Source organism: Thermothielavioides terrestris, chromosome 2 (genome assembly GCF_000226115.1).
Source record: "Thermothielavioides terrestris NRRL 8126 chromosome 2, complete sequence".
Lineage (NCBI taxonomy): Eukaryota > Fungi > Ascomycota > Sordariomycetes > Sordariales > Chaetomiaceae > Thermothielavioides > Thermothielavioides terrestris.
This window is the reverse complement of record NC_016458.1, coordinates 5552772-5575510: the sequence shown is the minus strand read 5'-3', so window position 1 is coordinate 5575510 and position 22739 is coordinate 5552772. Positions and strand designations below refer to the sequence as shown.

Here is a 22739-nt window from a genome sequence, read left to right as displayed (position 1 = left end):
CGAAGTCTTGCCGTCACTACCATGGACATTAGTTGCAACCTCCGTAAGTTTGCCAAACCTAAAAGCCACAAGCACATGCGACCAGTCTCTTGTATCTCTCTGCGCTAACAGCTACACCCGCCCGCCTGGGTTATCCAGAGCTACGATTTCCCTGGGGAAGCAACTGTTTCCAACATGCAACAGCCATGCTGCAAATATGGCGTGGCCATGGCGGCCATTGTCAAAGCGCATCGTAAAACTTCTCCAAGCTGGGCTGCGTCCCGAGAGCGAAGTCGAGCTCGTCAACCGCCCACTGCCCCCAAGGCTCATCGATTACCTCGCTCACGCGTTCCAGCATCCTCCTACCCCCGAACACCCCCTCGAACAACTCGATCCTCCTCTCCTTGGACATCATCACAAACAGCGGCAGCCCAAACACCTGCCCGTCCCCTCCGCCTACCGCCGGCCGATCTTCCGGCATCTTCAACCTCCCCAGCACGACCTGCGCAGCGAAGACATCCATCCCCGCGCGGCGCAGAAACACCTCCCAGAGCGTCTCCACCGGCAGCAGCAGATCCCGAACAGCCTCCGCCTCCCCCGCATGCCTGCAGATGGTAGCCGCCACCCACTTCGCCAGCGTCTCGACCCCGCCCGCCACGTACACCACCTGCACGTCCGCGGTCCGCAGCCCGGCCGCAAACCCCTGAAACTCGGCCAGCGCGCGGGCGTCCGACTGCGACAGCGGGCTGGCCGTCTCGCTGTGCTTGTTGCCCTCCGAGACCAGCACCACGAGCCGCTCGTGCCGGGCCGAAACGTTTGCCACCACCTGGCAGAAGCTGCTCATCGTTGTCATTGGAGTTGTTGTTGGCGCTGCTGCGATGTTCCCGGGCTGGCACCCCGGCACGGGCCTCTGCCGGAGCTGGACCATGGTCGTGAGGAGGATGCCGGTCGCTGGCGAGACAACGATGTCTGCCTCGTCCAGGTTTGGGGAGCGCATCCCTGGGCGCCAGCCGGGAGGTCGGTGCCTATCGTGTGCGCGGGGGATGAGTTCGAGGTCGGGGAGGAGCTTCTCGAGGGCTTGGGTTAGGGGCTTTGAGACGGTGGAGAACACAACGATGCGGGGAGGAATGCGAGGCGGGATGACGTCCGGGGCTAGAGCAGGAATAGGCTTGGGAGGCGGAGGCATCAGTTTCGCTGCCTCGTCGGCCCTCTGCTGCGCTGTGGCTGGTGTTGTGCCGGCTCGGCCGAAGAAGGGGCTGTGGGTAAGCTTCTGCTTCTTGGGGAAGTTCATCTCGACAAAGTTGTCCACCAGCGGCGCGAAATCCGTGTATTCGCTCATGAAGCCTCGCAAAACATTGGTCGAAGGGATCAGCGCTGAGTCGATGATTTCCGTTGCTGAGACCTCGGGGGTTGATGCCGTCCCCCGCTCTCGCTTTCGGCTCGGCCATCTCGTCTCAAGCGCCTTGTCGATGAGGGTCTTTCTACCGCTGAGGAGAGACGGCAAATCCGGCAGAAGTTGTGTTGGCGGGGTGGCGATGACGGGAGAACTGCCTTGCAAGGCAAGGTCAGGCTCAGTTAAGGAAGGGGTTCTTCCTAAGCTGTTAGGTTGAGCAACGTCAGTCGGTGTATGTGTTGAGAGGTTGAGCGGTGCGAGGTCGTCGTCCTCCTCCTCCTCATCGTCCTCCATTCGAAGAATTGCCAAGCCCGGGTGCTTGTAGACATAATCCGAGCTGGTGAGAACTTCTTCATCACGGCTTCTTTGCAGAAAGACTCTGAGGGTCTCATCATCGACCGCAATTCGCTCCGAAACCAACGTCTTCTCCTTCATGTGGGCCAGTGGCGCCCAGACCATCCTCTGCTCAGCCACCCGGTTGTGTGGCCACTTGGGGCCCTTCCAGTCGACGTCGATGTCCCTCTGGATCCAACGGAACATTGCCCTGGGCTCCCAAAGCCGTTGGTCCCATTCAGGGGCAGGGACGGAGAAGTCAAGCACCGGAACGGGCACCCTGGATGTTGCGTCAAGGGATTGGAGCTTCTCCTGCTCTGCGCGCCTCATCACGCTTGTTGCCTTTTCTAGAAAGAAGGTGACGAGCTGGCCGGTAGGGCCGTCTGACCCGGATAGCGTATCGCTACTGGCCACCAGTTCCTTTGCCTCTGCCAGGTCTTCAGGCGCAAGGATTCTCGTGCGTGCCAGTGTATTATCGCTGTTGTCATTGCATGGCAGCAAGGGAACGTCGACTCTCAGATCCCGAGGAACTGGCTGCGGAGATGATGTTTGGACCGGTGGTCGGAATTCTCCCGCCCTAATCATGTCAGGTACGTCAATGTCATCGTATCTTTCAGGCGACCCGTCTTCCTCAGCGGCATCCTCCCAGAACTGGAGGTCAGACTCGAATATGTGGCTCTCAGCAGCCTCGATATCGTCGCTGAGTCGTGAGCTGGGGTCCGAAGGCTCGGGTAGTTCGCAAGAAGTGTCTTCCGGGACGAAAAAACCGGAATGGGCCACGATCATGGGACTCAATGGCGGCGTCAAGTGATCCGTCGCTCCAATCTAGGCCTCCTGTCAGCAGCATGCATTCTCTGCAGTTCTGGAAACAAAATAACCGACTTACCCCTTGGTAAGGAGAAGTTCTCTCGGCCAATTCCCGCCTGTCATCGTCCGTCAGATCCGACCTCAGGCTCTGCATCAAATACATAAGCGTGTCCCGGGTCACCTCCAGGTGCTCCTGTTCGATGGTCTTCACTTGTTGCTTGTCCATCTTGGCCATCGTCTCGGGAAACTCGAGGCCCTCTCCTTTGGATGCATCCACCGGGTGAAGCGGCAGGCCGTGATTCGGCACCGGTTGCTGCAGAAAAGCTCTTACTCGCCGCGCAATGCGGCGACAGTCGGTACCATGGTCACTACGGAGCGCCGGAGGTTCCAATTTCAGGTTCTTCCACTTCAGCGTTTCGTTGAAGCACTGCTGCGAGGCAAGTCCCCTTAAGTCCTCTTCCCTCGGCCGCGTGCAGACCTCCTGGAGTATCTGTAGCGAGGCAGCGGTCATCTGCCATTGTTCTGGAATAGGGATAATTGCTCGGAAGAGACATTCCTGGAGTTGGTCGTTTCCGATGAGCTCTCCAGGCCCGAGGTCATCGACGGTGGCCGAGATGGCCGGGTCATGGCCAACCAGCTGCTGCCAGTCGAAAACGAGGTAGTCGGTGGTCAGCCCGTTGCATCTGGCGTACTCCCCAGCGCTGCCGATCGAGGGCGGGCTTTCGGTGGACGGTGAATAGTGGCATTGAAGGGACTCCTTTAACGAAATCAGGTCATCTCCTGAGTTGAGCTCCATTTCGCTTTGCACAGGGTCACGCAACTCCCCACCTGTGCCTCACTCGCATCGATCGACTTGGACTAATTCACAGCAGTCAACATTTTCCAGGAATTTAACTCGCTAGATACCTATTGAGGCCTGGTTCTTTCTCGGCCACCGCCAGGCAGCAGAGTAATCTCAACCTCAAGGAGTAGCCAGCCTTGGAGTGGAGGGAAGGAGCGACTGCCATGTTCGGTGGCCGCCTTCTTGCGACCGCCCATTCTGCTTCGGCCCGGCACCGGGCTCCTGACCATCTCCTGACAATTACTTAAATGAGCTACCTACCTATCCAAGCAGCACTATGGAGGCGTAAATGCCATCAGCGGTTTACAGTGAGCCCTTCTGACTAACAGTCCATACCATGCCGCACTCAGCGCCATGAAGCCTACAAAGACAGCAACGGCGTAGTTCATGCTGACTTCGGTAACGGGAAGAAGCTGCCGCATGGAAAACAAAAACCGTCTCGAAAGCGATCCAAAGCGCAGCGACGACGTTGACCGGCCATCCGACTACGAGGCCCATTGTCCATCGGGCGGCCCCCATTTCCTCGGCTGTCCGGCGTAGGCTGTGGGCTCGAACTATGGAAACTTTAGCCTTATGGTTTGGTTGTGCTTGAATCATGCCCTTCGGGCGAGCCGATGGAACGTTAATGTCGAGGTTCTGGCGAGCAATAAGTTAGTCTGCCATTTAAGTGTCAGGGAGACGAGATTTCACGCTCACCGATGCGGGCGGGTACATGACAGCGCAGCTCTTCCACAGTGCGCCAACGACCGCATCCAGGCAGCATGAACATTATGGCTCCAGGTACAGCACGCACCCAAGCAGGATTGAGTGAAGCAAGGTGGGCAGCTGTGTACGGGGCCCCTGCGTGGGAGCCTCGCAAGCGTCGAAGCGAGTCTACGAATGCAGCCTCTCCTGACAACAATTCCGATAATTTCCAGGTCTTGACCTGTGGCGGAAGGGTCGAAGTCCTCTACTTTTCGCAGCCTTCAGCCGAATATGCTGTGAAGCCCAGTGTTGCTCATCACGTCAAGCCAGTGTGTCCGGCGAGTGAGTCCAATCTCATCGTCGTACACACTCCACACGGCGCGCAGAAGCTGTTTCGCTACATCAATGGGTTTTGGCGGCAGGATGAGCTCTAGTTGATCCAGTCTGTCCATGACGAAGTGACGCGCTTGCGAGGTTTTGATCGCAGTTTCGGATATTCCAGGGTTGAGCGGATAGCAACCCGTCTCAACAGGCCCGGCGCTCGGTGTGATCGGGGTGCCCGGCTCCGAACTGAGGAGATAATTGTGGTGTCCGCGGCCGAGCGGGACTTTGCTGTCGAACCTAAGGCCACTGCCAGCACAGAGGCAGAGAAGTGGCTGTATGCGGCTCAAACTTTCAGATGGGACCTTGCCGAGAACGTCAGCGACCTGTATCGCTAGCGGAGACACCCATGTCTGCCAGACCACCGAGCCGTCCGCATCCTTCAGGTCAGGTGCTCGTTTCGTAGTTAGATCCGGGAAGGTTTGGTAGAGCTGGAGAAGACCGCACAAACGGTAGGCCTCGGTCACATATTGCAAGTCGCGAAGCTGACTCGTCGTTTGTGGGGGGTGGTCGGATCCAGCGAGCTGAGGGACATCAGCCGATAGCAAGTTCTCTATTCTCGTGGCCATCTCAATATCCTCCATCGCGCGCTGGAGAATCTGGTAGCTCGTCCCATCGTTGTGCCTCCACCGGGTCCGGGATCTCCGACACAGGGCCATGGCCTTGCCAAACAGTCTCAGGGTGTCCGAAGAGATACCAGTCCATGCATGCGGAACCACAGGCATGAGGGGCCGCTGGATCTCCGGATCCGGCCAACTCAGCATGTTGTCGAAGTCGACGTCGTCATCGCTCACAACACTGCGAAGCATCTCCTCGTAGACTAGGCAGCCGTTGAAGAAGTCGAGCAGATCCTGTGTCTCGGCGTCAAGGTTCCATCCACCCAAAGACTTGAGCACGGCCCGTGCTTGCCTCACGAACTGCTGGCCAAGCTGGCGGGCGTCCATCCAGCACATGGAGGAGCTCATGCAGAACAGAGCCAAGAGCAGCTCACTCGGAAACTTGGGGCGGGAGCCGGTGGAAAAGGCGATGAGTTCTTCTCCAATAGCTTCGGCAGCTTTGCGTCGCGCGGACCTGGCCGTTTCTTGCATGACATGCGGGAGACGTTCGACCAGGGAAGCGGCCGAGATTGCTTGCAGGGCGTCAAACACCGGAGTCGAGGTGTGCCAGAGTTCCGCCGTCAGCCGCCGGTAGGGATTGGCCGGGGAGTCGAGCGCTGACCAGAAAGTGCAGACTGACTTGAACCAATGTTCGATGAGAAAAGTGGGGATGTCTACCACTGGTTGCGACAAGGGCGGTTCGGCGACTTGATCAGCCTCTCCGGGCAATGCTGGCTCCGAGTTGCGGACCAGAGGATTCATGGCGGCATGGTGTTCGACCGCCGCGATCGAGTCTTCGTCTTGGGGCAGTGGAGACGGAAAGGAGGAGGGCGTGGGCGAGCAAGAGCACGAACAGGAGGACGGCGAAGCGGATGCTGACGATGCCGTGGGGGGGACAGTGAGGTTGCCAGATGGCGTGACCGAAGCCGACGTGGAAGGCACAACCTGGCTAGCGGGCCCGGCGGGCTTCGCGGACTGGGCGACGATGGACTCGGACGCAGCGGTGACTAGTTGGGTGAAATTGGCGGGGCCGCTGGCGGTTGTTGTCTTTGGCCTTTCGTGTTTTGTTGACCACTGTAGACGCTGCTGGTAGCCGGGACATTCGAACCCCTTCTGGGCGCAGTTCCGGCACCCGGGCTTCGTCTCATCGCACCTTAGCTGCGTGGTAAGCCGGGTCAGTGGATCCCATTCCCTTCACCAGCCGGCCTTGTTGACACGGGCCGCGTGCGGTGTTTGGATGGATGGGTGGAGAGTGGGTGGTGACAGCACATACTCGCCTGAGCTTGCAGGTCCGGCAACCGCTTCTCGACTTCTGCCTGTTCTTCATGTTGCTCTGGCTTCCGCATCACTCGCTTATGCCGCTAGTCACCAACCGAAGCCGTCCGTCTAGTCTGAGTCTCGGGTGGAGAGACTGGGAAGTGGGAAGAAATATTGCAACGGACCAGCAGCGGTCGTCTCCAGCCTGGAAAGCCGGCAGGCATGCAAATGGGATAGCACGGTGGCCCACCCAGCGCGCGGGCGAGCTCCGGTGGCCCGGCGCCCTTGCAACCCACAGCGGATTCTGATGATCGTAACCTAAGCGAACTTAAGCTGCATCAAGCCAAATCCAGACAGATCCCGCGGCATGGTTCGGATGCTTTGTCCAAGGCAGCGAAGCCAGATGAAGGCTTGTCCGGCTGAGCACGGTTCGACGGTCCACTCATCGCTCAGGGAGCTAAGCAGAGGCCCTGAAAATCGACAGCGCCACAGCCGTCAACCACAGGCGGACAAAGCCAAGAGAACAGCAGCATGGCTTTGAGGTTAGCCGACAACTACGGACCTGGCTCCGGGACTGCTGGTTGGCCAGCCGGTTATACGACCTGGCTTGGTAAACTAACTCTCCCACAGCCATGACATCTAAGCAAGCTCGCATGTGTGCGAAAACTGAGTTAGTGGCTCGACGTACTGTATGTAATGTACATGTACCTCGTTGGAAGCACCTGGGCGCACCCTTCTCCTGTGTGCATCAGGTATGTATTCCGTATCAAGGGGCGTTGTCTGGCGTGTATGTGGCGTATGTAATCCGTACACGAGTGAAGTGTGCTCGCTTGCCGGCATCAGCCCCGTTGTCCGCGTCCCGTCAGCGTGGTTCGCCCGAAGAGCCTCCACCGATCGGCTGGGATCCCTGCGAGCGGCGTCGGCGGATGGACCGCACTAAGCCAATCTTGCGTGCTGTGCAATTCCGCCGTTCCATTACCCCCTGCAACGCGCACGCCCCCTTTCTGGTCCCTTTTCCGTTGAGAGTGGCAAGTTGGCCCGTGTCCAGCCCCATGAGAAACGGTCCTGGAGCTGGGCCTCGGCCCTCCTGCCATGTGCTCTCCGCTTGGGCGAGGACGGAACTCGGCAATGTGTGCGGATGATTCCGCAGTTGTAGTGGCAAATTTGAGTGACACTGCTTTTCCCACCACTTGAGTGTCCCAATTGACTGGAACTTGAGAGTTCTTTGCGGGGCATCAGGCACCTATTTCGTCTGGTAATCTGGTTTCGTATTTAGCGGCGTCAAAACCTCGAATTTCAGGCACGCAGGCTGGTCCAGCCTCGAAACCCACTTCTGACCGGCAGCCACAACGAGTTGGTTAAAATTGATAGGCTCACAAATTTTCAAACGACTCACACCTTTCCCGGCCCCCAATTGAAGCAGCATACTTACCCTGTTGCATTGGGTGTTCCGGTCAACCCAAATCAAGAAAGAAAAGCAACCAGGACGCCCAGAATGGCCGGCGAACCGGGAGAGGCGATGGCCCACAAGGCCTTCGACACCATTCTGGTGCTCGACTTCGGGTGAGAGCTTCATCCAGATGCGCCGCTCAAGTTCACAACGCTAACTGAGCCTTACTTGCGGAATAGCTCTCAGTATACCCATCTGTATGTTACACCAGCAACTCCAAAATCAAAGGCATCTCTGTTGGGCTGGACCGAACTTTTCTGGATGTCACCAAATCTGGATCATGGCCCCGGCGTTGATATTGCATGAGTTAGGGAGGCACGCTGACCACGCCCGACCCAAAGGATCACTCGCCGACTCCGTGAACTCAATGTCTTCTCGGAAATGCTGCCGTGCACTCAGAAGCTCTCCGAGCTCAAGTTCACTCCCAAGGGCATCATTCTCTCGGGCGGACCTTACTCCGTCTACGAGGAGGGCGCCCCTCATGTCGACCCTGCGGTCTTCGACCTCAGTCAGTACCACTCCGGCTTCTGATTCGTGAAATCCCGACTGTCGACTGGTTACTGACCTTTTTGAATTTAGACGTGCCAATCCTTGGCATCTGCTGTGCGTAGTCCCATCATCTGGGGCAGCTTCTCGCCACTTGGCTCGCCCGGCTGACTTTCAGGGGGCAAACAGACGGCATGCAGGAGCTCGCCTACCGCATTGACTCAGCGAACGTCATCGCCGGCACGCACCGCGAGTATGGCCATGCGACGCTCAGGGCTCGGTCCATCGGAGGCCATGTTGACCGCCTCTTCGACGGAATCGAGGAGTCCATGCGCGTCTGGATGAGCCATGGCGACAAGCTGGCCAAGCTTCCCGAGGGCTTCCACACCGTTGCCACCTCTGACAACTCTGAATACGCTGCCATCGCCCACGGAAGCAAGGCAATCTACGGCCTGCAGTTCCACCCCGAAGTTACACACACGCAGAACGGGACCGCGCTCCTCAAGAACTTTGCCGTCGGCATCTGCGGCTGCAAGCAAGACTGGACTATGCAGAAGTTCCTCGAAGAGGCCGTTGCCCAGATTCGCCACACTGTCGGTGAGAAGGGCCAAGTGCTGGCCGCCGTCAGTGGCGGCGTCGATTCGACCGTTGCCGCCAAGTTGATGGTAGGTTTCGCGGAATGCGCCCGCCCCGAAGGAGCTGAAACTGACGGCATGCAGAAAGAGGCGATTGGTTCCCGGTTTTGGGCGGTACTTGTCAACAGTACGTAATCGGCTGCACGGCTGAAATTAGAGCTGGACTTGGGCTAACGGGATCGAATCAGATGGCCTGATGCGACTGAATGAGTGCGAGCAGGTCCAGAAGGACCTCTCGGAGGCGCTCGGCATCAACCTTACCGTTGTCGATGCCTCAAAGGAGTTCCTTGATGGCCTGAAGGGCATTGAGGATCCCGAGGTATGCCCACTTCCAGCGTCTGATCCGATCTTCCAGTTCTTGGCGACAGAACATCACTGACAGCCACCCAGAAAAAGCGCAAGTTCATCGGTACGACCTCAGCGCCTCCCGCCCCTTCTTTTGCCAGGATTTTTGTCACTCTGAGATTAACTGCCCTGTAGGTGGCAAGTTTATCGACTTTTTTGAGGCTGAGGCGGTCAAGGTATGCGAGTTCGCTTCGAAAAGCATCCCCCCAGCGTCTCACCGAAAGGGACAATCACAGCTGAAAACCGACGCAGATCGAGGAAGCTGCCGCTCATGACCCGACCAAGGCCGGGAAGATTGAATTCTTCATGCAGTAAGCTTGCTCAAGGGTGTGGCGGTTCGGGGTGGCATGTTCACTAAACATGTCCAGGGGCACCCTCTACCCTGATGTGATCGAGTCGCTCTCATTCAAGGGCCCTTCCGCCACAATCAAGGTCAGTCTGCGGATCACACCACCGAACGCGGAGAAGTGAGCTGACTGGTCGACGTTCTGTTTAGACGCACCACAATGTGTAGGTTGCCCCAGCTGCCCCTCCAATGAAGGGCCAAGATGATTACTGACCGCTGCTTCAAGTGGCGGACTCCCTGAGCGGATGATGAACGGGCAGGGCCTGAAGCTCATTGAGCCACTCAGGTCTCTGTACAAGGTTTGTTTTCCTTAGTCTGGTAACTTCTTCCCGTTGGGGTAACAACTGACCTTGTACAGGATGAGGTCCGCGGTGGGTAACTCCCCGACAATTCAAACAAGGCTCGAGCAGCCATCGCCCAGTTTCTGCGAGACGCTTTTACCTGACGAACCGTAACAGAACTTGGACGAGCGTTGGAGATTCGGGAAGAACTTGTGATGAGGGTTGGTCACAAGCACCCAGCACGTCCTGCCTGCATGTTGCTGACTCGGTGATCCAGCATCCTTTCCCTGGCCGTATGATTGACCTATCCTTTACATACAGCATGACACAACTGATTCCTCTGCAGCCGGTATTGCCGTCCGAATTCTCGGCGAGGTGACCCCTGAGAAGGTCGAGATCGCCCGCCAGGCCGATCATGTAAGCAATTTGGCCGGGTCGCTGTGATACTCGACTACCGCGCTAACAGTCCACAGATCTTCATCTCCGAGATCCGCAAGGCTGGTCTCTACAACCAGATTTCCCAAGGTCTGCAACGTCCAAAAGGCTGGTTTGCTAATACTGAATCAAAGCTGACGTACCCCAAACAGCCTACGCTGCCGTCGACCCCAGCCGCGCCGTGGGCGTCATGGGAGACAAGAGAGTCTACGGATATGTATGTGCCCCAACTGTCTTACCTCCATCAAGCCGCCTGGAATTGCTAACCCCGACAGATTGTCGTCCTCCGCGCAGTGACGACCACCGACTTCATGACGGCCGAGGCGTTCAACTTCCCGTGGGACTTCCTTCAGCGGGTCATGAACAGAATCGTCAACGAGGTCCATGGGTACGTTGCCACTGCCCCTCTTGGTAGCAGCCAGCGTTACTGATGTTCAACTGTCTACAGAGTGTGCCGTGTCGTCTACGATGTGACTTCGAAGCCGCCGGGAACGATAGAGCTGGAGTAATGGCTACACATAGAACAGTGGGGATTCGAGGTAGTGTGTTGTTTCCCGCCACCTCTACCATGCACTGCGGGCGACGGGCGGCGCTCCTCATTACGCACGACACAGAGACGACAGATTCCGGGACGGAGTGTTTCGGTGCCGGTCAAAATTGGATCTTCGGGCGGGTGGTAGACCGACATAGACCCTTCAGATTCCTTATACATTGGATGATGACAAGGACTTGGTGCTGCATCCAGTGGCTTGCTTCATGAGCCCTGTTTCTCCAACGCCATTTTTCTTTCGCCGATCCGTGAATTCTCTCCACCAACGGTCAGCACAGCCGCAGCCTTAGAGGCCACCCTCATTCTGGCCCTCAACGCGTTCCCCCTTCAAGCAAGCAAACTGCAACGCCTAAATTACCAATAAAGTCAGCTTCCCCTGATTCCACTCAACCCACACCCTCCTTCCATCTCATAAACCGCAACAGAAGAAAAAGGAGAGGACAGGACACTCACCTCCCCAGCGGTAACCCTCTCTCGGCTCTCGTACCTCACCAGCCCGGCCACCAGCTCCCTCCACTCGGCCCCGGCCCCGGGCAGCACGCCCTCCCAGCCCTCGGTGGCCACGCGGCCGGGAAAGACGCGGTACATCTCGAACGGCGGGGTGCGGAAGGCGGCCGCCTCGGGCCAGGTCGCCGGCGTCGGCGTGCCCAGCGTCCGGAAGATGCTCAGGATCAGCCCCAGCTGGTTGCCGTCCTCGTGCGCGGCGCGCGAGGCGAATAGCGTCCGCCCCGCGGTGTTGTCGCTGCTGCTGTTCTCGCCGTCGCCCTCGCTGCCGTCGTCTCCGTCATCTTCGTCGTTGATGGCGCTGCGGTGGGGTTTGTTGGTGGTGCTCTTGCTTTTGCTGCTGCCAGCGAGCAGACACTCGGCCAGCGTGGTGCCGGCCGCCCAGAGGTCGACCGCCGGCCCGTAGGCGCGGTTGCCGAAGAGGGTTTCGGGGGCGCGGTAGGGCCCCGTGCCGACGTCGAGGATCTTGTGGTGCGCCGGCTCGTGCGGCGGGGAGAGGGTCGGGTGCCAGGCCGTGCCGAAGTCGGAGAGGACGATTTGGGACGGGGACGTCGGCTCTGCGGAGGAGAGGAGGAGCGCCGAGGGTTTGACGTCGCGGTGGATTATGCCCTGCGTGTGCAGGTGGTGCAACGCGCGGAAGAGAGCGGTGATGATGGGCTGGGTGAGGGCGGTGGGGAAGGGGCGAGGCGCGTGGGCGGTGGTTTGGTGATGGCGGGAGAGGAGATGGGCGAGGGTGAACGGCTGGTAGGGGAAGACGAGGACGAAGCGCTGCTCGCGGTCGCGGAAGGTTTCAAGGAGGGGGATGATGTTCGGGGGTTCCGTGGCGCGGAGGGACTCGAGGATCTTGGCCTCGCGGTGTGGATTGTGAGGCTCGATCGCGTGGCTCTCGACGATCACTTTGAGGGCGTGGGCTTGCGAGCGGTAGACGGCGGAGGTCACGCCGCTGGCGATGTAGTGGCAGCTTTGGAAGCGGCCGATGGTGATGCCGGGAGAGGAGTGCTGCCCATCAGTGTCTGGGGGTTCTGGTTGCGGGGGCAAGTCTTGCCCTGTGACGCTTGGCAAGCTGCTGCAAGCGGCATCGTACTCTTCCTTGCGAACGTGTCAGCGAAGGAGATCAAGTAATTTTGGATGACGTCGGTGCTGACCCTGCTGTTTGCATTCTTGTAGGCCTCGCTCTCAAGAGAGAAAGCACTCTGACTGAGCCCCGCCGCTGCTACCGCCTTGGCGCTGGGTGCAACTAGGTCAGCTCTCTGTACCACACCGTGACAAGTCAGACCGACGACGAAGAGCCTCACAGTCGCTGGATATTGTCATAGCGTTCTGAAGCAGTGACTGAACGTCGCCAGTCGCTTTCACTATCCATCATTGTCTGCTCTTGTCCGTGTGATCAATGCAAGTTCGCCTCTTGACCTACACTAGATAAGACGAGATTCCGGACAAGGGGCGAGTGGGTGAGGCCGTTGCCGGGGATACCAGGAGACCCGAACACAAAGCAATCAATGATGACTGAATTGCTCGCTCAATTGGTGGAATTCCCTTGGTCTCTGCCACGAGAAATGCGCATCGCATGCCAGCAGTGAGAACTCAGCAGATGGATACTACATTGGGGGGTCTATCAGAGGGCGTGGTGAGACTGCAGTGCCGTCCAGGGGTGCTCGTGGGGACGGTCTGGGAAGCTGGATTCTTTTTTCTTCCTTTCGGTCGCAACGTCTGTCCGGCGCCCTGTTGCAGCTGCGCCTGCTTGAAACTGGGGCTGCTAGTGTGGGGCTGCAGCTGCCCGAAAGTCCGATAGAGAATGGCGATTGGACGCAGGTCGCGGCTGGCTGACTGGGGTTCTCCACAGAAATGCAAGTTCCATCAACCTACCTTAGGCACTCAGTCATTCCCCGTGACATCAATTAAGCCAGCCGTTCCTTGCGCAAGCCGCTTCCAGCTGGAAAACTCCGGACGCTCCAGCGCCGGCCCTCCGGTCCTGTCTGCATACCTGGGTAGTAACTCACCAGCTTCTTGTCACTCTTTTCTGTACCCCTCGCCGCGCCGGCGCCACTGACTGCGATATCCCCGTGTTATGCGCTGACTAGGTAGTTAGCCGTTGCCCTTGCGTCGCCCAATTGCGCTCCCCTGAAGACTGCCAAAATGGCCGCCGCCGTGGAGGACCTGTCGCGGTCCGAGTACCCGGCAATGCTCGTACGACTTTCCCAACCTTCCTCACGCCGTCCGGCGCCTGTTCGCCTTGCAATATCATTTGGCCGCTGATGTTCTGTTCTTCTTCCAGGCGAACTTGCAACCCGGACAGGCCGTCCAGGTGCTGGCGGATCGAGTCAAACGCATCGCGCGGACCAACCAGGAGATCGCAGATTGGCTTCAGGTACGACGACGCGCCGCGTTTGCACATCTTCCGTCTCGATATGGGCATACGGAAGCTGAGAACAACAAACGCAGGAGCGCAGGAGAGTCGAGGAGCAATATGTCGCCTCCCTGCGCAAGCTGCTCCTGTTCAAGGTGCCCAACGCAGCGTCCGAGCTCGGGTTCGTTGCGCCGACTCTTCCCTCCTCCGGCTCCTGGCTTCTCCTTACTAACAGAGGCTGCCAACAGAGTCTTTCAAGCACCATGGGACAAGATCCTCCAGTCCGTCGACGGCATTGCCGCCTCCCATCAGCTCTTTTCGCAGCGCATCGAGAAGGACGTCGAGCAACCCCTCCGCAACTTCCAGAACAGGAAGGACATGCAGAATATCCACACCATGAGTGCAAACTTGCAGTCAATGGCCAAGGAGCTGGATGAAGCGACCGAGAAGTCGGAAAGGCTGAGCAAGAAGGGCGGAAAGGCCAATGTCCAAAAGGTCGATATGGCGGCAGCGAGGCTCGAGTCTGCGAATTCACAATGGGAATCCCAGGCGCCCTTCATCTTCGAGACTCTCCAGGCCCTCGACGAGCAGCGAATAAACCATCTGCGCGATGTCTTGACCCAGCTCGAGACCCACGAAATCGACCAGGCCACCCGGACCCAGTCCGCCGCCGAAGACGTGCTCAACGTGATGCTCGAGGTGGACACGTCTCGGGAGGTCCAGAACTTCGTGCAACGAACAACCTCTGGGAAGCCGAGGGTCGAACGGAAGTCTACATCGCGGCAACCGGCGCCCGTCACCCCAAGCGTCCCTCCCCCTAGCGCCACCGGGGACGACGTCAGTGAGCACTCGGGCCACCGAGAAAATCCTCCGGGTATGCCCTAGGACAAGTTCTTCCTAAGCTCCGCAAATTCGCAGACTGCTGACAACGGCACAGAATTAAAGTTGCGGAGCCGCATTGGAACCATGCTCGGCCGTCGACGCCAGAGCATTCACGGCGGCTTCGGCCAGCTCGGTTCTTCTCAGAAAGGCCTTGGCCCGTTCTCCCGCGGTCTCGGGAGCAGCCACAGTCAGACATTGTCTCCGAGGACTTCGTCTCACAATTTGGCCGACTCCCAGAACCGATTAACCTCGGTTGTCGAAAGCCCAACGGCGGAGAAGGAGCCCCGGAAATCCACTGCAGAAAAGGAGAGCGGCAAGCCGTCGCATGAGGGAACAAATGGAGTGGCCGCCACAGAATCGCCCAAAGATGTTCAGCCGCCAAAGTCAACCAGCCTCCTGAACGGCACGGCGGAGGACATTTTCGATGCACCAGCCGCTCCCTCGGCGCCTCAGCAGCAGCAAGAAAAAGGGGAACCGACCAAGGACGCCGAAGGGTTCACGATACCAACAGCAACGAACGATCCCATTTCCCAGGCTCAACGGGAGGCCGCGGCCGAGGAGGGTGATCTGCTTTTCAAGTTGAGCATCAAGAACGAGCCCATCCCGGAAGAAGACCAGGAAGCAAAGCAGGCGGCCCTGTCTAATGTCGCGAATGCGTTAACAACCATGGGGATGCCGTCACGCAGGACGGGAACTGTGCGAGGCAGGAGGGAGGTCCGGAACACAGTCTACATGCCGGCCTTGCCTACTCACGAGATCTCTGCCGACAATCCGTTTCCCCCGTCCCCATCCTTGTCAACAAGTGCTTCAATCCCAAGGCCCACGCCCTCAGCGACGTTTGCCTCGGAGACAAGCCATGCCTCCGACACGCAATCAATCCGATCTGGTACTTCTTTTGGTGGCGCATCCTCGTATAGCACCGTGGCCCGGCTGAAGCACCCGGAAATGCACGGGCCAGCGTACGGACCAGGCCTGCATTCGTCCATCATCGAGGCAGTGTCTGCCGTTTTCCAGGACGGGGAGCCCAGCTTGGTCAAGGTCACGGGCGAGATTGCTCTTTCATACGTGCCCGATCCCAACTCTCCTTACACAGGTGAGCTTCGCTTCCCCCTGTTTATGTTCCCGTCCGCCATGCTAACCGCCCTAGACCGCGAGACAATCCGCCTCAACGGATTCTCCCTCCTCGAATCCATCGGCCCCAACCGCGTCGTCGTAGCCAACACGGCCGCGCCAGATGAATTCTCGGTCGGTGTCTCCCACCTCACCACCGCCACCACCCCCGCCTTCACCTACCGCGTGCACGCCGAATCGGACACCGCCCTTGCCTCGCAATGCCCCATCACTATCCTCCCCGTCTGGAAACCCCAGGCCGATAAGCTCGGCCTCCTCCTTCAGTACCGCCTCAACCCGTCGTGCGCCGCCGCCGCGACCGGGCCCGTGACGCTCTCCAACGTGGTCTTCATCGCCGCCTACGAGGGCGCGCGCGCCAGCGGCGTGCAGACCAAGCCGTCGGGCACCCACCTGAAGGACAAGCACATCGTCTACTGGCGCCTCGGCGACCTCACGCTGACCGAGGACTGGGGCAAGATCATCTGCCGCGTGATCGGCGAGCAGAACGCCGAGCCGCGCCCGGGCCGCGTCGAGGTGCGCTGGGAGTGGGCCTCCCCGCCTGCTCTGTCGCCCGGTGAGGCCGGCGACGCGGAGGCGGGCAGCGGCATCTCGGTCGCCAGGCTGCTGCCCGAGGGGAAGGGCAAGGGCAAGGAGAAGGCGCAGCCCGAAGAGGAGAACCCGTTCGCTGATGTCGGGTCGGCGCCCGCGTCGCCTGACCCGCAGGGGCGCACGTGGGTTGATGTGCCACTTGTGAGGAGAGTGGTGAGTGGGAAGTACGAGGCGAAGCAAACACTGTGAGCGAGGAAGCTGGTGGGTGGGCGAGAGTCACGGTTAAGAATGTGTCTTGAAGGTTGTCTTTTTGTTTTGCGGCAAGCGATGGATAGATATCTTTCGACCGCGACTGTGGGAAGTTGAACTTTTATCAGCGGTTGATGATACCGGGGGCATGCATATTGGTGAGCGGCTCCGCGAGTTGTTGTGTTGCTAGCAGACCTGTCGGATCAATGCCCCGGAAACGGGCGGGAGTAAGAAGAGAATGCACATAGTTATGCTTGTTTGTATGTACATAAGGCATTTATTTGCACGTCAGCCTGGGTTCCGACGACGCTGAGGAGTGTTTGCAATGGAATTCCTGCATATCACGCTTCCGGTGAACGGATCGTGCCTCCACTGGTCGAGGTGGTGGAGCCAAGAGGGGGAGAAAGAAAAACGGACGCGACGGCAGCGAAGGGAGCGAAGGTGTGGGTTGTTGATATGTGGTTGTATTTTCACACTCAGCACCATGGACATGAGTCTGGTGGAGAATGTAAATACTCAGCCAATGCATAAGGGGCAATGTATGGAGAAACCGATGTTGGCAGGTGATGTGGCGTGGGGAGTGACGGACAATGCGTTGTCGGGGGCTCCAAGTGAGGCAAGAAAAACATCACTTTCACACCCCTCGATCTAAAATGGCCCATGGCCTAGCGGGAAGAAAAAAAAAAAAAAAAAAAAAAAAAAAAAAAAAAAAAAAAAAAAAAAAAAAAAAAAAAAAAAACTGCCTCGCCGTGGCTGGTTGACCCCGGGTCGCCCCTTCGGCTCCCACTGGAGCCAAAAGATGGCTAGGCTGCCAAACAAGCGGACCAGCTGTCTCGAGAGTGAAGAACCACCGGCCTCCCCCTTAAGCCAGGGTGCCGAAGGTGAAGGTCTCGAGTAAAACCACTTCAGAGTGAATTTCGTAGCCAGTTGACTTTTCTGAAGCCTAGCTGGTGAGCGTTTTGGGGACTTTGCTCGTTGTTCCATTTAGTATGTTCTCTGCCCCGTCTAACTGTGGCACACCGTTCTACCAGTCAAGGTGATTGAAGTCGATGGAATTCAGATATATTCGCCAGCGTCCAAGTACAAAAGCCGCCCTGCCAAGCGCGTCCGAACCAAAACAACGGAAAGGGGTATCTCAAAGTCCCAACGCCATCCAAATGCCCACCCTCTCGAGAAAGGATATCCCAATATCCAAGCTCTACATAGTTCCCAAAAATGTAACAAAGAAAAGAAGAACCAAAAAAAAAAAAAATGAACATGAAGAAAACGGGACCGTTAAACAAGAAGCGTTGAAACAACACACATGCAACCTTGTAACTTCCCCACCAACCCAACCTACAAAACCCCAACAACATATTCCTCCGTCCCGGGTACCCAAGAAAAACAATCCACCAGCGCCGCGCTCGTCTACTTTGCGGGCCTCCCCCCTGGGCGGCCGGCACGCCAGACGGCTCGGCTTCCGCCGCCTGCGCTCCTCCCCCCTCCGCTGCTCGCCACGGGCACGTTGACAACCGGCGGCGACGGGGCCGGAGCGGCGGGGTTGCCTCGAAGTGCTCCGCGGGCGGCGACGGCAGCGTAGGAGGAGGCGGCGCGCTTTGAGGTGGGCGGCGGGGCGGTGGTGGTGGGCGGCGGCAACGGCGTCGACGGGGGGGGCAGGCCGAGGCGGCGCAGGCAGTCGCTCCAGGCGCGACACCGGGCCTCCATGTGGGCGCGGAGGTCGCGGAGGCTGGCCGGGTCGACGCGCAGCACGCCGGCGACGCGGGTGAAGCGGCCGAGCACGGAGAGCGGGACGACCCAGGCGCTCTGGACGTACACCCAGGACGCGCGGGGGTGAGGGAGCGCCTGGCCGGGGACGAGCGAGAGCGGCGGGCGCCGGTTGCTGGGCCGCTCGCTGCCCTCGAAGGCGCGGAAGTCCTCCGGGTCCTTCTTCCTGTGCCACGGGCGTTTCCACGGCGCCAGGTAGTCGTTGTCGGGGCTGGCGCCGAGCTTCGAGATGGGCGCCACGAGCAGCTGGTCGGCGACGCGGCGGATGATGATGACGGGGTCTGGTTGGAGGAGGTTGTGTTAGTGCAAATATCACGGGCATGGTGAGCGAGGCCAGGGGGGGGCCAGATGGGAAAATAATGTGGGCGTATCAACTGAACTCCTCCGTCGAAGCCGCTCGCAGCTGACCTCGCTCGGGAGGGATAATCTCTGGGGAAGAAGAAGACTTACGGCCGGTGGCGAGCTCGGGAATATAACCCATCCGGCGCTTTGGGGGTGGCCGGATGAGGTAGTCGTAGTCGGCGGGAGAGAACTCATCCGCCCTGTGGAGATAGGCAATATCTCCCTCCTCCTAGATCCGTAATGTCAGTTATCCGGCCGGGTAATGAGAGCGCCAAGGGGAACCACTTACCCACTGGTGATGATGGTCCGCTGATAGGCGCAACCTTCCCTGGCAGCTGGAGGGAGACATGGCTGCAGGCGTCGTCGTCGTCGTCGTCGTCGTCGCTGTCGTCGTTGTCGTCGTGGTTGTCGTTGTCGTCGTCGGCGTCGACGTCGGCGCGGGCATCGGTGAAGAGATGGTAAGCGCCAAATAAAGCGAGAGATGAGAGATGTCTTCGCGGGCAGCAGACGAAGAGACGCCAGCCATTCTTTAAATACTCCCAGGTAACCGCTAATGCATGCAGCTCGGACACGCGTCCGAATTCATGCATCATCAGAGATCCAAGCTCAAAAAGGTGGCCGCCGTTCTTCACATACGCCTAATCGCCGCCGACGTATGCAGCGGGAAGACGCGTCTGCACTCGTGCATCATTTTGACGCCCACAGGTCGCCCTACAGGAGGCCGGCATACGCAGGTATGCAACGACGGTTTTCCATTCTCGGACAGCAATCCATAACGGATCCATCTCAAAGCTTGCCCGCAGACTCAAGGCCCCTCTCGCCATCGACCAGCACGCACCAACCCTCCGAGCCCCGGCCCCCATCGCCTGCAAGAACGGTCCTAAAGTTCTCGCGTGCAAAGGCCAGGACGCCGTCATCGAACGTCCCAGGCTGCAGAAAGACGGATTGGATGCCCAGCCCCTTAGCCTCCTCGAGCGTCTTCATGGTGACAGGGGGCGGCGTGATGATGGAGACGCCCGTCTCGCTGGCTCCCTGGAGCTCTGATAGCGACCTCACCGTCGGGTACGCCTGCCCATCCACCTCGATGGCCTTGGCGACCGGGTTGATGGGCGTGACCGGCAGGCCATGCTGCACGTACCAGCGGAAGACTGTCGTCAGGGACGCTCCTGTTAGCACGGCTCGAGATGTCAACACCGAAAACGAGCAACTACTAACCCTTGTAGCCGTACTTGGCCGTGTTGGTGCTCGCCCCCACGACGGCATAGCGGGGCGACTGGAAAAAGGCCCGTAAGGCGGCTTCGTTGGACGTCATCGGGACTACGGTGCAGCTTAAGTGACGTGGTAGGCCTGGCCTGCGAGTGTTGATGTTGACAATGCAAGCAGCAGTGAAAAACGCAGGGGCCGCGTGGTTGATTCTGCAATGCAAGGCGGCTGTGTCAGCGATGCAGCGCAGGAGGTGCATCTAGTCACCAGGTGCTCCGAGTACCTAAGGGAGGTGTATTCGGTTTACAGGACGGACGTGATTGGATTCAAAGGATACTGTGATAGTTGGCAGGGCTCGGGCGCTCAGGTTTGGAAGGACCTTGGTTCATTTCTAAGTCAAGGGAGGCAAGATCCGGACCAAATCATCTCAAAGCGGACTCGTGGGACGCGAGCGGGATGACGTGCCTGGATGCCCCGCCCCGAGGGCCCGCCGCGGAAGCACCGACCCGCATCTGCCGGTGTAAGTCCCCACATGCATGCCGTCTACGTCTGCGGCCCTCGGCCTGTTCGAGAATTCGGCTTACTGACGTTATTGTGGCCGTGAGCTACATCGCAACCGAGGTACTGATTAACTTTACATCGAATGCCCGTTTCGTTGCCCAGATGTCGCGCAGTCTGCGTCACCGGGGCTAGGGCCGAACTGCATGGCTGAACTGCGAGGAGCGGTACCTGGGAGTTATATACACGTCAGGTAGCGTCGCACTCCGTCCGCGAAGGTACCTTACATGCTCCAGTACCTTCCAGGTTATTTAACCCCTTGTTGACTTTCCGTAGACTCCAATTGGGTTCTTAATCCTACCTAAGTGCAGACCGAAAACAACGGACTCGGGAAACCGGCGCATTGGTGAAACTTGTCTGTAAGGTCCCTCGTCGTTATTCCGGACTCCGTACTGCGCCCCGGACAGCAAGCCACCGCATTATTCCGCCGTCCTGCAGCCTTGACTCGTCGCGGAAATCTCCGTCAGTGCTGAGGGCTGGGACTGGGGACTGGGGGCTGGGGAGTGGTTGCCCCGTGAAACAATCTGCGTTGGATAAGAAAACAACCAAATCAGGCTAAGGTGGGGCACCCAATCGAACTGTCCGCCTCCCAGTTCGCAAACACTCCTTTTGGTCACCGCTTCGTCTGCTGCATCTGAATACCATCGTCTGAGCTCTCCCAGCACTCGCAGATTTTTTTTCCCCTCCCAAAAACCAAGCAGCTCAGGTTCAGAACAACATGGTGAGTGAGCCCCATCGAGCAGCCCGAATTTGCCGCTTGCCTCAGAGCAAGCTGCGCCGTGCGTCCAATCAGCCGCCGAAATGCCCCAGTTGTTAGCGCAGAAGTGTGGTGCAGCGCGAGCAACGAAACAGGGCGGCGGGGCAGCCAGGAACCCAAGAATCAGCTCGAACGAGACTACGGCCAGCGTTGAGGGCATTTGTGTGCTTGTGCCTCCACTGCCACCACGAAGCTTGCCTCTGCTGCTTCCAACATCCTCTCGTCGCCTCATTTCTGTTTCGCTTCTGGGCACCTCGCCTTACCCGCGGGACGCATCTTCGCTGCAAGAAACGCACACACAATGGCGTCTAACCAATACGACGCGCAGGCTTCGACCAACTACAAGGAGGCGTTCTCGCTGTTCGACACCCGCGGCGTCGGCCGCGTCGTCCTCGACAAGCTTGGCGATCTCCTCCGCGCGTGCGGGCAGAACCCGACCTTGGCCGAGATCCGCGAGTTGGAGAAGACCGTTGGCGGTGAATGTGAGTGCTTCGTCTGCACCCCGCTGGCTTTCGCCGTGTTTCCTGTCACTTGAGATCGGTGGCTGACGACCCTTATCCCCCCAACACAGTCGACTTCGAGACCTTCCAGCGCATCCTGAACCGGCCGGGGGGCTTCCGCGACCCGGGCGAGCCGGAGGAATACTGCCGTGGCTTCCAGGTGTTCGACAAGGACATGACGGGCTTCATTGGCGTCGGCCAGCTCAAGTACATCCTGACGAACCTGGGCGAGAAGATGACGGAAGAAGAGGTGGACGAGCTGCTCAAGGCCGTGGACACCAGCTCCGGGCAGGTCAACTACACAGGTACGTGGCCTTTGTGGGGAGAGCTCGGGTCGCCGACTGACGCCTCCCGCCGAACAGAGCTTGTCCGAACCATCCTTTCCAACTAGCCTTTGGCGCTAAAAGGAACATTGTGAAGGATTCTGGGCGACTCTTCGGGAAAGAGGTCGGCCCTTCTGCGGGATGGGGGATGAGGGTCATGTGGGCATTGCATTGTTGCGGCTGGCGTTGGAGTCTTGCTCGATATGGACTGTATTGAATTGGGCGCCTGGATGGGTATTACACTTACGCCATTCGGGACCTGGGATATCGGAAGGGCAACAGAGGTATTTGGGTACCTTACGTACCTACCTTATGCAGACCGCGGCGAGAAAGTCATTTCACATTGAATTTCGATAAAGAGATGTGTGCTGCTGCTTTGCGGCACGGGCGGCGGGAGAGGGGATTGCGACCCGACCCCAGTCCAGTCGGATCACGACTTGGCATCGAGTTATCGCGTCCTGGCCTCCTCGACCCCATGCGATGTGACACTCCGGCGCTTTTGATATACATACTCGGTAGGTATTTAGACACAACATTGGAAGCTTACCTACCATTTCAATGCAGTCGGCGAAAGCTCCATTGCTGGCGCGAACTCTCCTCAATTTGAAGCACGCGCTGCATAGTCTTGGCTTCTTAAAGGCGAATTGACCCTGGTTCGGGCGTCTCGTCGCTCGCAAGGGGGCCGTGCGCTAGTGAAGGAAGCCACTCTCACAGTCTTACCCCGCCGGGACTTCCCCGCAACCTGGGCTTGCGTTGGGCCCCGCGGTCCGCTCATCCAACCAACCACCCGACTTGCTCACCGGCCTGTCAAACTGGCGACCGCTGCTTCCTCCCGCGGCCGGAAGGCCGTTT

The 22739-nt window shown here is 58.8% G+C and overlaps 8 protein-coding genes across 8 annotated transcripts; 3 read left to right on the top strand and 5 right to left on the bottom strand.

Moving 5' to 3' along the window:
* Positions 1-220: 220 nt before the first annotated feature.
* THITE_2077924 (uncharacterized protein) lies at positions 221-2530 on the bottom strand (the record flags this gene model as incomplete). The annotated part of the gene is made up of 1 exon (XM_003652667.1): positions 221-2530. Exon 1 carries the CDS (start codon positions 2489-2491, stop codon positions 221-223), a length of 2271 nt encoding a protein of 756 aa, XP_003652715.1. The 5' UTR covers positions 2492-2530.
* A 1788-nt stretch (positions 2531-4318) lies between these two features.
* THITE_33895 (uncharacterized protein) lies at positions 4319-6341 on the bottom strand (the record flags this gene model as incomplete). The annotated part of the gene is made up of 2 exons (XM_003652666.1): positions 4319-6151; positions 6288-6341. The coding sequence occupies 2 exons, from the start codon at positions 6339-6341 to the stop codon at positions 4319-4321; spliced, it is 1887 nt and encodes a 628-aa protein (XP_003652714.1).
* Positions 6342-7694: 1353 nt separating this feature from the next.
* On the top strand, positions 7695-10975 carry THITE_2066293 (uncharacterized protein). The gene is made up of 19 exons (XM_003652665.1): positions 7695-7834; positions 7901-7918; positions 8063-8229; positions 8397-8872; positions 8927-8969; positions 9031-9161; positions 9233-9251; positions 9450-9498; positions 9556-9619; positions 9684-9697; positions 9760-9832; positions 9892-9904; positions 9992-10035; positions 10092-10107; positions 10161-10231; positions 10288-10339; positions 10402-10466; positions 10525-10637; positions 10698-10975. The coding sequence occupies exons 1-19, from the start codon at positions 7767-7769 to the stop codon at positions 10756-10758; spliced, it is 1557 nt and encodes a 518-aa protein (XP_003652713.1). The 5' UTR covers positions 7695-7766; the 3' UTR covers positions 10759-10975.
* Positions 10976-11047: 72 nt separating this feature from the next.
* On the bottom strand, positions 11048-12769 carry THITE_2114443 (uncharacterized protein). Its single transcript, XM_003652664.1, has 4 exons — positions 12599-12769; positions 12449-12530; positions 11253-12392; positions 11048-11148 (listed from the first exon to the last, which is right to left on the bottom strand). Exons 1-4 carry the CDS (start codon positions 12664-12666, stop codon positions 11086-11088), a joined length of 1353 nt encoding a protein of 450 aa, XP_003652712.1. The 5' UTR covers positions 12667-12769; the 3' UTR covers positions 11048-11085.
* A 361-nt stretch (positions 12770-13130) lies between these two features.
* Positions 13131-16603, top strand: THITE_2114441 (uncharacterized protein). Its single transcript, XM_003652663.1, has 6 exons — positions 13131-13490; positions 13579-13671; positions 13746-13831; positions 13899-14524; positions 14588-15625; positions 15680-16603. The coding sequence occupies exons 1-6, from the start codon at positions 13440-13442 to the stop codon at positions 16438-16440; spliced, it is 2655 nt and encodes an 884-aa protein (XP_003652711.1). The 5' UTR covers positions 13131-13439; the 3' UTR covers positions 16441-16603.
* Positions 16604-17847: 1244 nt separating this feature from the next.
* Positions 17848-18775, bottom strand: THITE_33314 (uncharacterized protein; the record flags this gene model as incomplete). The annotated part of the gene is made up of 2 exons (XM_003652662.1): positions 17848-18485; positions 18655-18775. Coding segments are annotated over 2 exons (759 nt in total), but the record flags the coding sequence as incomplete, so codon positions are not given.
* A 175-nt stretch (positions 18776-18950) lies between these two features.
* Positions 18951-20203, bottom strand: THITE_2114439 (uncharacterized protein). The gene is made up of 3 exons (XM_003652661.1): positions 20033-20203; positions 19762-19961; positions 18951-19694 (listed from the first exon to the last, which is right to left on the bottom strand). The coding sequence occupies exons 2-3, from the start codon at positions 19856-19858 to the stop codon at positions 19333-19335; spliced, it is 459 nt and encodes a 152-aa protein (XP_003652709.1). The 5' UTR covers positions 19859-19961; positions 20033-20203; the 3' UTR covers positions 18951-19332.
* A 732-nt stretch (positions 20204-20935) lies between these two features.
* Positions 20936-22102, top strand: THITE_2114436 (uncharacterized protein). Its single transcript, XM_003652660.1, has 4 exons — positions 20936-21028; positions 21393-21546; positions 21636-21869; positions 21927-22102. The coding sequence occupies exons 1-4, from the start codon at positions 21026-21028 to the stop codon at positions 21953-21955; spliced, it is 420 nt and encodes a 139-aa protein (XP_003652708.1). The 5' UTR covers positions 20936-21025; the 3' UTR covers positions 21956-22102.
* The last annotated feature ends 637 nt before the right edge of the window (positions 22103-22739 follow it).